This window comes from Tachypleus tridentatus, chromosome 1 (assembly GCF_004210375.1).
Source record: "Tachypleus tridentatus isolate NWPU-2018 chromosome 1, ASM421037v1, whole genome shotgun sequence".
NCBI lineage: Eukaryota > Metazoa > Arthropoda > Merostomata > Xiphosura > Limulidae > Tachypleus > Tachypleus tridentatus.
Window position 1 is genome coordinate 43584186 of NC_134825.1, and position 16742 is coordinate 43600927.

The 16742-nt window shown below is 33.9% G+C and overlaps 1 protein-coding gene across 1 annotated transcript in view; it reads left to right on the plus strand.

Annotated features, from left to right (window-relative positions):
* The first annotated feature begins 6253 nt into the window (after window positions 1–6253).
* The window catches only part of LOC143247171 (collagenase 3-like), a 30078-nt gene continuing 19589 nt past the window's right edge, over window positions 6254–16742 (plus strand). The window contains exons 1-2 of the mRNA XM_076494810.1: window positions 6254–6740; window positions 13271–13394. Of these exons, the coding sequence (XP_076350925.1) occupies window positions 6633–6740; window positions 13271–13394 (232 nt within the window). The 5' untranslated portion in view covers window positions 6254–6632. The remainder of the gene's footprint in view (window positions 6741–13270; window positions 13395–16742) is intronic.

Genomic DNA, 16742 nt, shown 5'->3' on the forward strand with positions numbered 1-16742 from the left:
CGTTTCTTTTGTTTCAGATTTGACTTGTGTCCAAGGATGGCGGATAATCAGCTTACAATCGAGCACAAAATATTCATTCTCAAAACTTTTTGGAAAGTCGAAAACAAAGCTGAAGTGCAAAAACGTTTTACGAGAAAGTTCCATATGGATACGCCATCTCGCCCCAGCACTTCACGCATCATCGTCAAGTCTGATGAACACGGAACTCTCCACCATATGAGAAAGGGTCGCTCCGGTCGAAAAAGATCATCAACAAGCCCAACAAGAGAGCAAGAGGTCATTGATAATGTTCTGAATTCTCCAAGAAAATCAGTGCGCCAACTGTCTCGTGAAACAGGTATCCCTAAATCCAGCGTTCATCGCATTTTGAAGCGTTCCCAATTCAAAAGATTCATCCCATTGCTTGTTCACGCTCTGAATGAAGATGACCCTGATCGAAGGGATAAGTTCTGTGAATGGTATCTTGCTAGATGTGCAGGCGATGATGAATTTCCACCCAAAATTGTTTAGAGTGATGAAGCAACGTTTAAGCTGAATGGCTCAATAACTCGACACAACTGCACCTAGTGGGCAACAAAAAATCCACATGTTACAGAGGAACATCACTTGAATTTGCCTGGAGTGACTGTGTGGTGTGGTCTGTCCGCTAGGGGACTCATCGGACCATTCTTTTTCCAAGACATCGTAACAGGATTGAATTATTTCAACATGCAACAAGAGTTTGCCATGCCACGCATCCAAGAACAATTTGGAGAAGAAGAGTGTTTCTTCCAGTAGGATGGCGCTCCTCCCCACTTCCATCGCGATGTGGGAGCTTATCTGGATGCATCTATGCCAGACAGATGGATTGGACGAAGAGGAAGTGTAGAATTTCCTGCTAGATCACCATATTGCCCTTTTTGTGCAACAATTGACGAATTAAGAGTTGCAATTGAAGAACAATGTGCTTTAATACCAGATGAGATAGTGTTTGATATGTGCACTTCCATTTCTTCCCGTTATGAGATGTGTCTGGAGCAGAACGGATTTCAGTTTAAACACCTGAAGTGAAGCAAGCAAATTGTGACATTTTACAATTTCAACCAAGGAGAGTTTTCCTTGGGAAGAATTTTATTTGTTATTTTTTCTCTTGATTTCAGTATTTAATCTTTAAATAAATCCTTTGGCTATCATATGTATCTTGTTTCATTGTTAAAATCAATAAACAAGGCAAGTTATAATGATCCAAAGAGTGTAAACGTTATTTTGGGACACCCTGTATATAAGTATAATATTACTGTCTGTTACATATTCACGCAACTACTTCGTAGGACTTGGATGGATCTTCACTAAAATAAATATAGAGGTTCGTTAGACCTATTCGAGAGTGCATACAAATTTCCAGTTTGTGGTTTTTATGAGCGATTCCGCGTTTTTAATCACTACATCACCCCATGTTGTTGGATCTTCACCAAATTTGTAATGAAGGTTTGTTGAGTCCATGCGGAGACACATGAAAAATTGCAGTTTTATTTCGTGTTTTGCAGCTTTTGTGGGCGTTTTTGCGTTTTTTACAATTACGTATAAGGAAAACAACTCTTCATGTCCTAATTTCATTAATTATGAATTTACATAACCCACGTTTAGTAGATGCGTACTACAGCTAGTAATATATAAGTACTTTGTTCGTAGACTTCATCAAATTCCATATAACTGTTGTTTTTACTGAGGATAACTTAAAAAAGTACACTTTTGTTAACACTTAAATGAAACCTCAGTTTTCGGACTGATGGCCGAACCTCATCAGAAACACAAAAACATGATTATGTTATTACTCCACCAGCACATGAAGTTTCACAACGTCAAATACATTACATTAAAATTATTTTAAATAAGTAAATCAACAATTCACGAAGAAACGGAATGTATCAGAACTAATTTGTAAATTGTTTGGAATTTTGGAGGAGGTTTAATATCACTAACACTGATCTTTTTTCTTTTTTTGGAAGGATATGTACTAGCCCTTTTGAACGCAAAACATCTAGATTATAAAAATATGTTCAGGGCAGAAATTTACTACTTCCAAGACGGGAATATTTCTTGTATTTAATAACATCTGAAAACAGGAAGGATCTTTGACTCTAAACAAGGTGAACATGTTATGGATTCACTCAAACAAAGCTTCCATTCATATCTTTTCTTCAATTGTTGTATAATTTAAGCAGCTAGAGATTTCTGTACAAAGATACAGCGGCTTAGTCACTGATACCGTGTTTATGGATTTCTGTGTGATTGGACTGTTGAAACTGGTGCAGTAGGTGGATTATGGAAAGCATGTGGGTAGAAGTGGTATACTTGTACATGGCGACCTTATAACGAAGGCTTTCGCAGGGCTGTTTTTCATGTGCATGGTTATCAGGTAATGCATGGCTGGACATGGCGATATGAATTGTCGCGACGTAGGATAGCTCTGAAATTATTTTAATGTTACGTATCCAACTCCCTGTAATAGTTCTCTGGTTTGTATCTAAATGGAATTTTACTCTAAGTTCTAAAAACATTAGTCTGAATGAAATCTTACTTAAAATTTAAGAGCATAACATATGTCTTTTCTGTATTTACATATTTTGCCATAACTATATCTGAGCTTATTCGGCAGAAAGGATTAATCTAATGTTGAAATACAATTCAGAGATAGAACCAAGTTCGTTTGATAACTTATGAGTCTGGTTAGTCCTGCCGATCTTAGAATCTTTTATTGGTAGACATATGACAAAACCGATGATTAATTAACTCAAATTACATGACTTTTTCAAAGGTTTTTGTTGTCATTCTTGTGCTAGAAAAAAATAACACTAAAGAATATTTTTTAATTCAACACGATGAATAAATGACATATTTTTTGAATAACCATACCATCACAATAACGACTTCTACGTAAAAGTTACAACGATTTATATCATGTCGAAAGCAATTATCGATATATTCTGAATATTGTTCTTTGTTTCAACGAAAAACTACACAAAAGGCTACCTGCGTTCTGTCCACTATGTGAAATCCAACACCGGTTTTTAAGTAGATTGTTTTAGAGTTGGTTCACATTTTAAAGTAATATATTATCAAAATAAAGTTTGTTTAGCTTAAACTATATTTAAAACTGATAATAAAACGGCATTTATAATAAGTTCCAAACAAGATAGAAATATTTGAAAAACAACTAAGAAAATGACTAAACTAAAATAAGGTACAATTTATAAACATGTTATATCAGTAGAAAATAGTAATATAAAGTTGTGTGGAATATATATATATTTAATCCGAGTGCAGAAAAAGATACCCTACAATTTTGGTTTGTTTTGAATTTCGCGCAAAGCTTTACGAGGGCTATCTGCTAATTTTGTAGTGTAAGACTAGAAGGAAGGCGAATTGCCATCACAACCCACTGCCAACTCTTGGGGTACTCTTTTACCCACGAATAGTGGGATTGACCGTTACATTATAACACCCTCATGGTTGAAAGGGCGAGCATGTTTGGTGTGAGAAGGATTCGAACCCGGGAACCTCAGATCACGAGTCGAGTGCCTTAACCATCTGGCGATGTCGGGCCGCACATACAATTAAGTTCGCTTGTTGTGAAATTTTGCGAGTGATGGAATATATCACCGGGTGGGGCAGTAGTGGGTTGAAGAGCTTACGATGTTAAAAAGTCCGAGGTTAGCTTCCCCTCAGCGAATACAGTACAGTAGTTCAGAGGTGGCTTTTCTGTAAAAAATAAAAATTGGTCAAATTATTTAAGACATATGTTTTCTACTATCAAAATATCAGCTGTGTTTTTTATTTGTTCTTGCTGTTCTTGTGTACGCCCAAACAGTGCAGCTTTATAGAAAAAAAAAACTAAACCCAAGTTAGGACTTTGTAATTTATTTTATGCATGTTTGTCAAAGCATGTAATTCAAAAAAGTGGAAAACTTCGCTTTGTACCAGTAAGGAAGATCTTTTAAAAGCTAATCTTCATACATTTTGAAACAAATATAATTATTAGTCCCTTCAATGTACACGTAAGCAACCCACCCAAAGTTTAACCTCAATAGATTTAGTCGACCAGGGCTGGGTACTTGAAATATAATGCTATCTCGTACTTCAGAATAGCCTGCGGGATTCTTATCTAAAATTAAAAAACAACAACTCAGAACAATGTTTATTTCTTAAGTTTGAGAAATCAAACACATATATATAAATGGACATACATATTGTTAAGGACAGCATTATTTTGTTGCTTCTAACAGTAAATCCTTAAGTATTCTTCACATGTTTATTTGCATGCATATGTACAGTCAGTGTGACGAGTTAAGTAAGGAAAATGTATATATATATATTCATGCAACAGTAAATTAATAGAAATACAATATTAAAACTTATAATAACGGTTATTACAAATAATGATTTTATACAAAAGTTTCACAAACTTACAAACAATATTGAGTCTTCTACCTGGTCTGGAACTTGATATCTTATTGAGAGTTCACGAAAAGCAAACTAATTATGTGTTAATATAGCACCATTCACTTAACAGGGAACTAGCTAGCTCTGCGTCTAGTTTCCCACAGACGAAGTTGTGCAATGTTTTCATTAAAAACATTAATGCCCGATGTGAATCCATTGAAAATAAAGAGTTTGTAATGTTCGAAGTCTTTAAACGTTCCTGGTGAATATGTATTAATCACAGTTATAACTTCCGAGGTTTACAGTATACCAACTATAACTAACCAGTAATATACAGTGTATCTCGGCGCGTCTCGTTGGTTATATTTGTAGGCGTGAGGATAGATTCTAGAAAGTTCAGCCTGCATAACAATACTGGCGGTACGCTAGTGTTCATATACAGACATTATGTTCTTGATTCTTACATTCGAGAATCTTCTAGAATGTTAGTGAATAAACGAAATTTTAACAATACAGATTTAACAGTATAAGTTATGTACATTTATAAGAATAAATTTAACTTAATTTTAAATCCGTCACAAAGATTTGGCAGAAGTAAAATAACAAAAGTGCTTTCGTTTTGAGATTAAAGTTATGTATGTATATTTAGATACTTGGTGTAGTGCATTACCAAAGTATGAGATTGAAATAAAAATAGTAACAAACAAAAGAAAATTGAAAACTTGATATTGTTTTTATAAAATTAAGTATTTATTGAGTGATGTAATTAACTGTTTAACGCACGTACAATATTTATACATATATTTCTGCATAAATAAATGTATAATGCTTTATAATAGCATATCATTCTGTCTACTTCTTTAACCGTGTTACAGATTTAGTTAATAAGTGTTATCGTTTTGTGTGTTTCTCTATTGCTGCAATTATTGAAGCACGTTTGTGTCATTCTTCAATGAGTGTTAGAAATCGAAACTAATTTAGTGAGAAACTCATTTTTATGTTTATTATTTGTCAAATTACGTCAAAGTAATGTTTCTTTGTGCTAGCTTTCAATGTAGCTATATATCTTATTCAGTCTTATAAAAGTCTTTCGCTAACCTCCAAATAAAGCATTGAAATCGAATATATATAGAGGGTTATCTAATGGTTGTTTTTAACCACGTATACATCTATATCAGGCTCATATATGGCTCTAAAAACAACTCAACTTGCCGTTATTGAAAGCTATCCTTTTTCATCTCTTTAGAAGAAGAAACCATAAGTATCACAAAATTCACCGTGCACTAACATTCCGGTTCATTTTGTTTATTTAATGAAGTTCGATTTATCCCATTTTTACCATAAAAAACGATGTTGCGTGTAAGAAAAATATGTATTTCGTAAGTTCCAAGCATAAATAACCAGCGAATAATAAGTACTAAGTCACATTACTTCATTTCTGTTATAAACGTAATGAATTTAAAACCAATGTTACATAGATTTCTTATGCTCGTTCTCAAGGTTTTGTTCTTGAAATTGTTTGTACTTTAAAATTTATGGTAAAAATTAGAAATGTGATAATATTCTAGTCGTAGATACCAATAAACTTAACTATCAATCAGTTTGCTTTTAGATTAATGCAGAATCGAACCAAGGATTACTCGCACGTGAGTAAATACTCTATCAACATTAGTTAAATTATACCTCAGATATTTAAAAAGAAAAAGAAACTACCCAGTAGTACAGGAATTCCAAGAAGTATATCATTGCATGTCAACTTCCGGACTATCTTCGGTATTGGCTTCCTACATTTAGTCATCACGGGATATTTAACTTTCTGATCATATTCATTACCTACATACAGTATAGTGATGTCTAGTTTTTAATTTCTGCTCTGTGCTTACTATTCGGTGTTTGATCTGTATTTGGAAACCAGGTTCGTACTTCTGGACTGAAACATATAGTGAAAGCAAATAACGGGAAATTTAATTAGTTAAACAAAAGTTTTAATGAATGAAAGTGTTCGACCTTGGCTTCTATACATGGTACGAGTACGGGAATGACGGCAGCTGAGCTGGGAACTGCCTGACTCACCACGAATAATCAGACTCTTAAATGCGCCAGAGACTCGAGGAGCAGACGGCAATCGCAGAGTTACCTGAGCACGTGCGACTAGTGCGCTCGCTTAGTTTTAAAACTTCGTAATTTAACTCAGCAAGTTAATAGCTATTATGGGACCCAATTTTTGTTTTGGTTTTCTTTCTGCTGTAGTAGGGATTTCAGTTATTGTTTCGAATGCGATGCCCGCACAAATATCGGATTCTGATCTACAAGCAATGGTACGTATTATTTATAACTTTTTTACCATTTTATCTCTAGAAAACTTTGTTGAAGTCAATTACACAGATTTATTATCATCTGAGAAAGCTTGATCGTAAAGAAAAAAAAATTCAAAACTATAGAAATATGAAGTAGCAGCTACTCCCCGAATCCCGCACAGAATTTTATTTATTTATAATAGTAGAGACACCATTTTGGGGCAAATTTATCTTTGGATCCCTTCACCCTACTGATCTTAAGCAGTTCCTTTCAAATATAAATTATCAAATCAACATCACACGTTTTGTTGAATACAATATCTTTCTACTGAGCAAAGCGCAGTTGGAACTTCGTAATACATGATATTTTGTGTACGACTTCATAAAAGACAAGTTTATTTTTTAAATAGTTAGAAAAACGATGTTTCTGTAAAAAATGTTATAGTAACGCCATTGTTTTACTTACTACGTTTTTATAAAATAAGATACCTTTTATTTTCCATTTAAACTTCATAATATAGGATTGCTAATAAAGCGTAAGTGCTGTTATTAAAACTAAACTTTCAGACTTGTTGATCAAAACTTATTATTTATACTTGTAATTAAGGGCTCTAACTTGCCTGAAAGTTGAGGTGTATAAAATGTTTTATTATTTTATTTTACCATTTTGTGGTTGGTAGTACTTTTTTTTTGCATTTTTTGGGGCAAAACTACACAATAGATGATGTGTTTTCTGCAGAACATTGAATTTCAGATTCGAGATTTCTGGGTCCTGAAACTTGCTGCTTACGTGCGGAGAATGCGACATCATTCCAATTGTATTCGTGATGATGAGAAACCCACTTGAAATAAAAATACCCATACTAACGGTTCTGAGATGGATTTTTACTTCAAGTTGTATTGTTGAAGCATATTTTTTATGCTTTTATTTTTGTAACGTTCCTTTTTTCGAGGTTAGTAAATTACAACGGTTCTCCTTCTATTGCAGTGTAGACTCAGGTTTGTTTTCATTGTATCATAATCAATCATTCAATTACAAGTAGTATCGGTTTCAACAGTTGGTTATCATTTTCGTCGAGAACCTTTACGTAAAATAGTCTAATAACCCTTCAGAGAACGGTTTTATTTTCTATCTATATGTGTGCAAACGAAACACTAGGGGAATGCGCATGTATACAAACGTATATCTTAGTATGCATAGCTTTAGTTTTCAATACAAGATAAGGGGTAAATATTGTCACCAATTTTTTTTCCAATTGGGTAAAAAAAAAACATTTACGTGGATTTAGGAAAGATTTTTGCAACTGAAGCAAAATTCTAGCTGCATTGTATGAATATCTGCATGTTGATTGTGGCATTAACCAGCTCTTTGGTTAAAAATGTGTTACTTAACATTTTTGTTTCAGCCACTAATGCTTAAGGAAGTGCTGTATAGTTTTTGGTGGTATTACTAGCCAAGAATTCGTGACTTTAGTGCTAAGAAGTTATAGGAGGCTAAATTCTAACCACTGTATGTTTGTTTATATAACTATAGACTGAGATGAATCTGTAATTAAAAAAATAACAACAACGTCTACGAGTTATTTGCTTTTATCATTTAAAACAAATATTAAGTTTTCTATTTAAAAGCTGTGGCACAGCGGTATGTCTGCGGACTTACATAGCTAGTAACCGGGTTTTGATACCCATTGTGGGCAGAGCAAGGAAGCCCATCGTGTAGCTTTATGCTTAGCTAGAAACAAACAATCTATTGAAAATAATATTTAGAAAGTTGGAAGCTGAGACCTCCAGCCCTGGAAGTATATATGTAACATTATGATAATAGTAAAAAAATTATCTTTGGTTACGTTTAGGGCCCGGCATGGCCTAGCGCGTTAGGGCGTGTACTTCGTAATCTGAGGGTCGCGGGTTCGCGACCGAGTCGCACCAAACATGCTCGCCCTCCCAGCCGTGGGGGCGTATAATGTGACGGTCAATCCCACTTTTCGTTGGTAAAAGAGTAGCCCAAGAGTTGGCGGTGGGTGGTGATGACTAGCTGCCTTCCCTCTAGTCTTACACTGCTAAATTAGGGACGGCTAGCACAGATAGCCCTCGAGTAGCTTTGTGCTAAATTCCAAATAACAAACAAACAAATAATGGTTACGTTTAAGTATAGGCTCTATGTATGTTAGTTTTCAATGATACAGTTTAAAAGCTTGTAAAGTTACAAAGAACAAGAGACGAGCACGTGCATAGGTTTAAGCGAAAGTTTTCATCAGTAATTAGCTCAACTAAAACGAAATTAAAATTAAAATGTTTTGTCAGTGTGTTCTTCAGACGTAGTTATAGACTAGAACAACGATGACCTGAATTTAGCATGTAGACCTGAACGTTATTGATATAGGGCAAACTTGTTCTTATGTTTATAATAAATTCAACGCGTTCTAGGTTACTTCAAGTTATCCTTGGCCAATTGTTCATCGTTTATGCATGTTCAGTATCACAAGTTGAGATTTTTAAGTAGATCGAAGTTTGAGGACCACCAAGGCCTCAGTATAAACGCATTTCTTTCAGTCGATGTTTTTTAACTATTCTAAGTTTGTATATATAATCTACTTAATGACTACACTAATGAGCAATTATAGGAATCAGTTACATTATTTATAAACATAAAAATAGAAATACGAGCAGAAAGCGTTCAAGCAGATGTGTAAAAGCATTAATGTTGAAAATTGTAAAAACAACGAAGCTTTGTCTGAATGTAATAACAGATGGAGCTTAGAGCGGAAATGAAACTTGTCTAAAGACGGAAATCTGAAGTTTACTAAAACAGAAAAAAAGCTTGCACAAAGTTGTTTATTTTTTATGCATTAACATCATAAAACTCTACCATTAAATCCTGTTCTTAAATAACAGAAAGTTGTGACGTGACTGTACAAACACAAATGAAAAAAAAAAATTTACTTGGAAGCCAATTACGAAAGGTTGAAAACTATAGTAAGCCTTATATGTGCAGTTTCACGTTTGTTCACCTTTATCTGTGATAAACATTCCGCAATTATACAGAGTTTCAGGTAGTTCCTGTGTGAATGTTTTGGTCAAACACGCTGATTAAATTAAACTCTTTCAGGTTACATGCATTTCTATTGCCTGTTCAGCTATGGTAGTCATGTATTTAAATACGTACACACATGTATATATATAGAGAGGTATACTGACATATTTACTAGTGCATCTATCACACCACAGTCAACTCTGTACAATTTAATACTGCACAAGGCAAAACACAGACCGTAAAACAGATAAATGTTGCGAATTGAGGCTGTTGCATTTCTACCTTGGTGAACTTGATACATACATGTACAAGCTAACACTACAAAACTCACCAGCTGACCTTCTGTAACTATGAACTTGAACATTTTAGTCACGGGATTGTTCCTTCAGTTAAACCTGGGGGATGAAAATTAATTATTCATATACACTTTCAATAAGTATTATGATTTTTAATAAGTTGTCTCTCTCCACATAAGGCCCTATAGGACCAGGTGGTTTGGGCGCTCGATTCGTAATCTTAGGGTCGCGAGTTCGAATCCCAATCGCACCAAACATGCTCGCCTTTTCAGACGTGAGGGCATCATTATGCTACGGTCAATCTCAATATTCGTTGGTAAAAGAGTAGCTCAAGAGTTGGTGGTGGGTGGTGAACATTTGATGTCTTCTCTCTAGTCTTACACTGCTAAATTAGGTGCGGCTTGCGCAGATAGCCCTTGTATAGGTATACAAATTCAAAACAAACTCTTTATATATATATATAAGTCTGTGCAAAACGTAAAGATAAATATATGTAAACATATTTTAAATGATTAACCAGAGTAACAAAAATGTTTTAAAATAACCCAGAATTATTTTGAATGTATTTTAATCCAAACTTGACGGCCCGAGATGACTAGGTGGTCAAGGCGCTCGACTCGTAAACCGAAAGTGGCGGGTTCGAATCCAGGTTGCACCAAACATGCTCGCACTTTCAGCCGTGGGAGCGTAATAATGTGACGGTCAATCCCACTATTCGTTGATAAAAGAGTTGACGGTGGGTGGTGATGACTAGCTGTCTTCCCTCTATTCTTACACTGCTAAATTAGCGACGTCTAGCTAATGTAGCTTAGCGCGAAATTAAAAAACAAACAAACCAAACTTGACATTGAACGTAATAAAGCCAAAAATGTATCTAAACGTAGCCCCTGGCTGTTACAAGCTCATACTGTTACAAGCCAAATCTCCATACTCGTAGTTTGGTGCTTAACAACAAACAAAATTTAAAGGAAAAGAAAGGGGTTTATCATAAATCTTATAATATACTTAGCCAAGGGAATTTTGCTGTTTTAACAAAGGTTTATCAGGATTCATACAATTTTTGAAGCCATCAAATGTATATAGGGTGTTTTAATTAAATAGTTCCGTACTGTATTACAGAATATTTTAAAGTCATAATTTTTTTCACCTTTCTGAGTTGTGCATGTATGTTATTTACCAAATGGAGTATAATTTTGAAGATAGGGAATGCCCCTAAACCTTTTAACAAGGAAGAGAATCAGGTAAGAAGTTCCCATTTTATATTCTAGGGAAATCCCCATTGTTCCTTTCTAGAACATCGAATGTTGTTTTTGTTTGAGTAATAATCTGACGGAAGATAGATCTAAACATAGAAAAACTACTTCAAAGCATCATATCTGTTAAGTTTCATAAATGTATTTCATTAATATCGGCTAAACGAATGATTATAAATATACGTAAGGGTTAGATTTGTAGTTAATCATTTAGTACACAACAAAGCATATAAACGACTACACAATAATAAATTGATGTTATTTTTGAAAAGAGCCACGACTTGTTTAAGTATTTGTGTATTTCTATCCAATATCTACTAAAACATTTGGCACGTTCTGTGTTGTTATTATCTCTTCTAATGTAACCTTCAGGTTTTTCACTTTTCATTTCTCAAAGCATATATATTTTTAGAAGTTATATGTTTGCTAAACACAAAATGAACATTTTTTTTTTTGAGGAAGAGAATACGCGTTTCTTCTCCCTGCTATATTTCGTTACCGTTACATTCTAAAAATCCCATAACATTAGACATGCTTCATTTTATTAACGCCATATGTTTTCATATTTGCGAAACGTTTTTCCGTAATTCATAAGATACAGTAAATTATAATAAATCTGTAAGATGTGAAATTAAAACATAATTGTATACTTCTAGCGGCTAATTGTTTCAGTTCTAATTGAGCGAGGTTCATCTATATTCAAATTATCACATCCTTATAAAATTATCACACTGCTGAAATTTTCAAACATAGAAAAGGGACACTCATGTATTAATATGATTGGTTAACGGAATAGATACTGTGACTATCTGTGCCATTTAAGCCACCGTAGACGTTACTTCATCCTGACATATCTGTTTATTTAGCATAAACACACAGAAGTCGTTTACATACACGTGACGAAGATGTCACATTTGGTTTTATGAGTAAGGTAAAATTAGTACAACTCACACAATCAAGTACAGTGTGAACAACAGGATAAATCAATGAAATAAATAGTTATGTAAAGCATATTACCTTTGGTAATTTCTCGAACATCATAAATAGCTATGTAAAACATTATCTTCGATAATTTACTCGAATGACATAAACAGCTACGTAACTCATATTAAGTTCGATAATTTCTTCGAGTGATATAAAAATGTTCCGTAACATATATTACCTATGATAATTTCCTCGAATGACATATGTAGTAGCGTAATATACATTACCTTCGATATTTTCCTTCTTTAATCATAAACATTGATGCAGCAACAGAAAGTTCACAGTTATTCTATTGTTGCACAGATTTTAGCATCATTTTGTAGAGTTGTTGAATAGTGAGTTAGTACAAACATACTAAACAGAAAGATAAACGAACACATTAAAGTTAACAATGTGCTAATCTGTTCAGCATTGCCATTCTTTCACAAACTTTCCAACGCCATTACAACTATGTAACAAGATTTATGATGTCTTTAACAAAATAACACTAAAACACCACACGTGAAAGTTGTCTAATGTTACCAAAGTCAGCTTAGTGTATTGGAAATAATAACCATGAGTATAACATATATATACTAATATATCATAATATTGTCATTATAGACTTTGTATACCGAATATACAGTGTACTGGGTCTAATCTTTACAATGTGTATAGAGAGATTTTAAGAGACCCGGCATGGCCAAGCGTGTTAAGGCGTGCGACTCGTAATATGAGGGTCTTGGGTTCGCATCCCCGTCGCGCCAAACATGCTCGCCCTCCCGGCCGTGGGGGTGTTATAATATGACGGTCAATCCCACTATTTGTTGGTAAAAGAGTAGCCCAAGAGTTGGCGGTGGGTGGTGATGACTAGCTACCTTCCCTCTAGTCTTACACTGCTAAATTAGGGACGGCTAGCACAGACAGCCCTCGAGTAGCTTTGTGCGAAATTCAAAACAAACAAACAGATTTTTAAACTAAAGGTTTTTATTATTTCTTCGACAGATGTACCTAAAACACTATGGGTATATGAACGAAACCAGTTCTAAGTCTTCTTCCTTGATCGATTATGATTCTCTGAAGATTGCCATCAAAGACTTTCAGAGGTTCGCAGGTTTAAATGAAACAGGTAAGTGTTACTGATATAGGATAACATAGGTGAAGTGTTATTGTTGTAAATCAAAGAGGGGTGTTTAATTTCTCATTTTTCCTCTGTGATATTTCTAGCGAGCGTTTATTATGTAGTTGCAAATAACACTGAGCTGTAAAATGTTTCAGAGTTTGTTCCATATATATAAGTAACAACAGTGACGAACGGGCGATAAATATGAGAAAAACAAGTAATTTTTAATAGCATTACCTTATATGTGGTATCATTCAGTAAAATAATGTTAAATTACTCTCTGGGTTAGTTCCGTTGAATTCGTCAGTCAATGCATGTACTAAGTGTAAAATAAACTATTTATACTTGTATGTGAACGTTCAGCCACTTTGTTGTCTCAACTGGGTGCATAAAAGCTCGTGGTCTTACTCTTGACCAAACACAGATAGAAATTTAATTTGTTTTGTTTTTTTCTACAAGTACAAAACGTTTTAGAATTCTGTGAAAAGCTTCGCCACGTTCAAGGCCGAGGTAAACGTCATTCTTTTCCTATACCTTTTATCCTTAGACGTCGATTTACGACACTACTATTCAACTGGCAAATTATGTAAGACTCTAAGCGCATGCGCCATCATAGTACGTAAAGCTTTGTGTCGTGTTTACTTTTATCTCTTTATCAAAGACGTTTGTAACAAAAGGTGGAATGATGTTTCCAGAAAAAATATAACTTGAGTTTTTTGAGCAAAAAGACAATATAAATAATTATATCAAACAGTGACTTAGTTTCAAAGCTAAGAACCGTTAGGCTTAATTTAAGTTCTGATTCTGGAAACAGGCCAAAAGAAGGAACGAAATATCCTTGTGTACATTACGACTTGTTTTATTATACATTTTTCCTCTTTATGATTTATTATTGTCTTGTCTACCTCGAGGGATCGAATTCCAGACCTATAAAGTTGTAAGTCCTCTGGCTTACCGGGGAAGTTATGATTTATAAACACTAATTAGAAATTAACTTATTTTTAACATTTGATAGAAACCGTTTAACATTAAAAGCATATTTATTTTTACAGTTTTCTCAGATATAAAATACTGATAATTCAGTCCACACCGTTGACAAAAATATTAATTTTCATAACAACATACTTTACAAATTTAACATTGCGTATAACAATGATTTCATATAGCCCGATTTTTTTTATTGACATATTATACATCTGTTGTTACCTAATCGTAAAGGAAGTGATCAATCAGTAACAGCTCTCAAGACGATCGTTTTTGTTTGTTTGCTTTTTGTAAATAAACCCGGTTATTACATACTTTGTTTCAAAGTAGATGAATGAAATATTCAGTGATGTCGAGAAACCCACTTGTTGAGAAATTTATATGCAAAAACGGCTCGTTTGGGTTGAGAAAATATTTTACATAGAAGAGCGAACAACGTTTCGACCTTCTTCGGTCATCGTCAGGTTCATATGCCGTTTTTGCATATGAATGAAATATTGTTTTTCATGTAACTTTTTATAGCTGCTGCGTTTTCCCACTATATATCTATAGTTTAAAATCACATTAAATATTATTACTGTCACAGTTACAGTTTATTTACATTTCAGTGATTTTTGAGGCCTGGCGGGTTAAGGCGTTAGACTCGTAATCTGACCCTCAGAATACAAGTCGCACGCCTTAATACCTTGGCCATGCCGGGCCTTTAAAAGTGTTTCCATATAACTTACACTATACTGTTGTACCATTCTGATATAGTACCATTTTACCTTTGATCTTTCCAAACATTTTATTCAAAATTTTTGTATGAAATCGTGGTCTATTAGTGCAGTTACTGGTAATAAGTATATAGTCAGTTTCTATGACTGTCATACCTACCCTTACAATTTTTTGTTCTGTTTGTATATATCCATAACAGTTTTTCTTTTGCATAATTTTAACATCTGGTGATTTTTATTCGTTACATCGTGGTGTCTTTTTTTAATAACTTTAAAATATGTAATTTTTATACGTTTACCTTTCCTCGTCACACAGCTCCGGGTGCAAGATGTTAAAGATAAACCAGTTTCCGTGACAATTACTTACCTTTCTAACTACAACAGTGTAAACTTTCCTTTAAACAACTGTACATCCGTAAGAGTGACGGAGGATGAGACAAACTCGATCCGTCCTTGATCTATAATGTTGGAGAGTAACTAGTTTTAAAATCTCTCAACTAGTGTATTTAAAAAAAATGCTATCTGACGTATTGATTTTTTTTATTTCTATTACTAGTACTGTGATCAGTTTCTATAATTTACGTAAAGTGCGCAACCATTTGTCTTGGAGCGTATTTCCTAATATGATATCTTCATACTTAAATGGGGGTATTGTAGACCATTGGTTCCAGACCGCCGATTTGACCGACTGGTCTACAGGGAGATTTCAGACAAGACAGTTTAAATAAAAAAAAGAAGAAAGAAACGTGTGTGTTAAGATACAGCTACTGAAGTGTTCTGTTTTGCGATGTAATATTAAAATACTTTATAGGGTTAAAAATAGTATTGTACGAATCGGACCATTAAATTTTAGGACTGGAAGTAACTGGTCTTCAGTTGAAAAATGTTTGAAAATTACTGGTGTTTGGAATAGAACAAATGAACATATTTACTTGCACTAGTATGTCGACAGGTGGAACCACTTGCATTGTGGAAAATCAGTAAAGTGCGCGCATCAAAAATATTAAATCGGCTTTATGATAAACTAGTGTTCTGGTTGATTACAGTTATAACGTATTACAAATTAATACAATACACAGTAACAAATGTCATGAATCACGTGACTGGTATGTCTGTCTGGCAAGGTATAGCAAATTAATGTGTGACTCCAATACCTAATGGTGTTGTAAAATAGAGGGGAACACTATAATGTATACTTTATATTTAGTTGTGAAGTAGAAGATGAGGCCATATTACAGCAAATAGTGCTGTGAGGTATATAATATATATTTCTCTTTTGAAGTAGGAAATGATTATGGTTGTAGTGTTGTTGTAAGGTGTATGCTGTTTGTTTCTTTCTTGTTATGAAGTGGATAATGAGTTTATGGTTTAAAGTAGAAGTATTGTAAGGTTATAATGTATATTTATGTTGTGTTAACAGTGTTATATGATGTATACTGATTTTATGAATAATAAAATGATGTTGCATGGTGTGTAAAGTGTCTAATCGGGCTGTGAATTAATCAATATTGTGTTGTGCCTATTGGTGTTAAGAAATAGAAAATAATTCTGTAATATAGTTAATAACTCTGTGTGGTGTTAAATCGTGTTATGAAGTAAATAGTAGCGAGTTACAGTATTTCATGATACTGTGAAGAAAGAAATGATGTGGTGT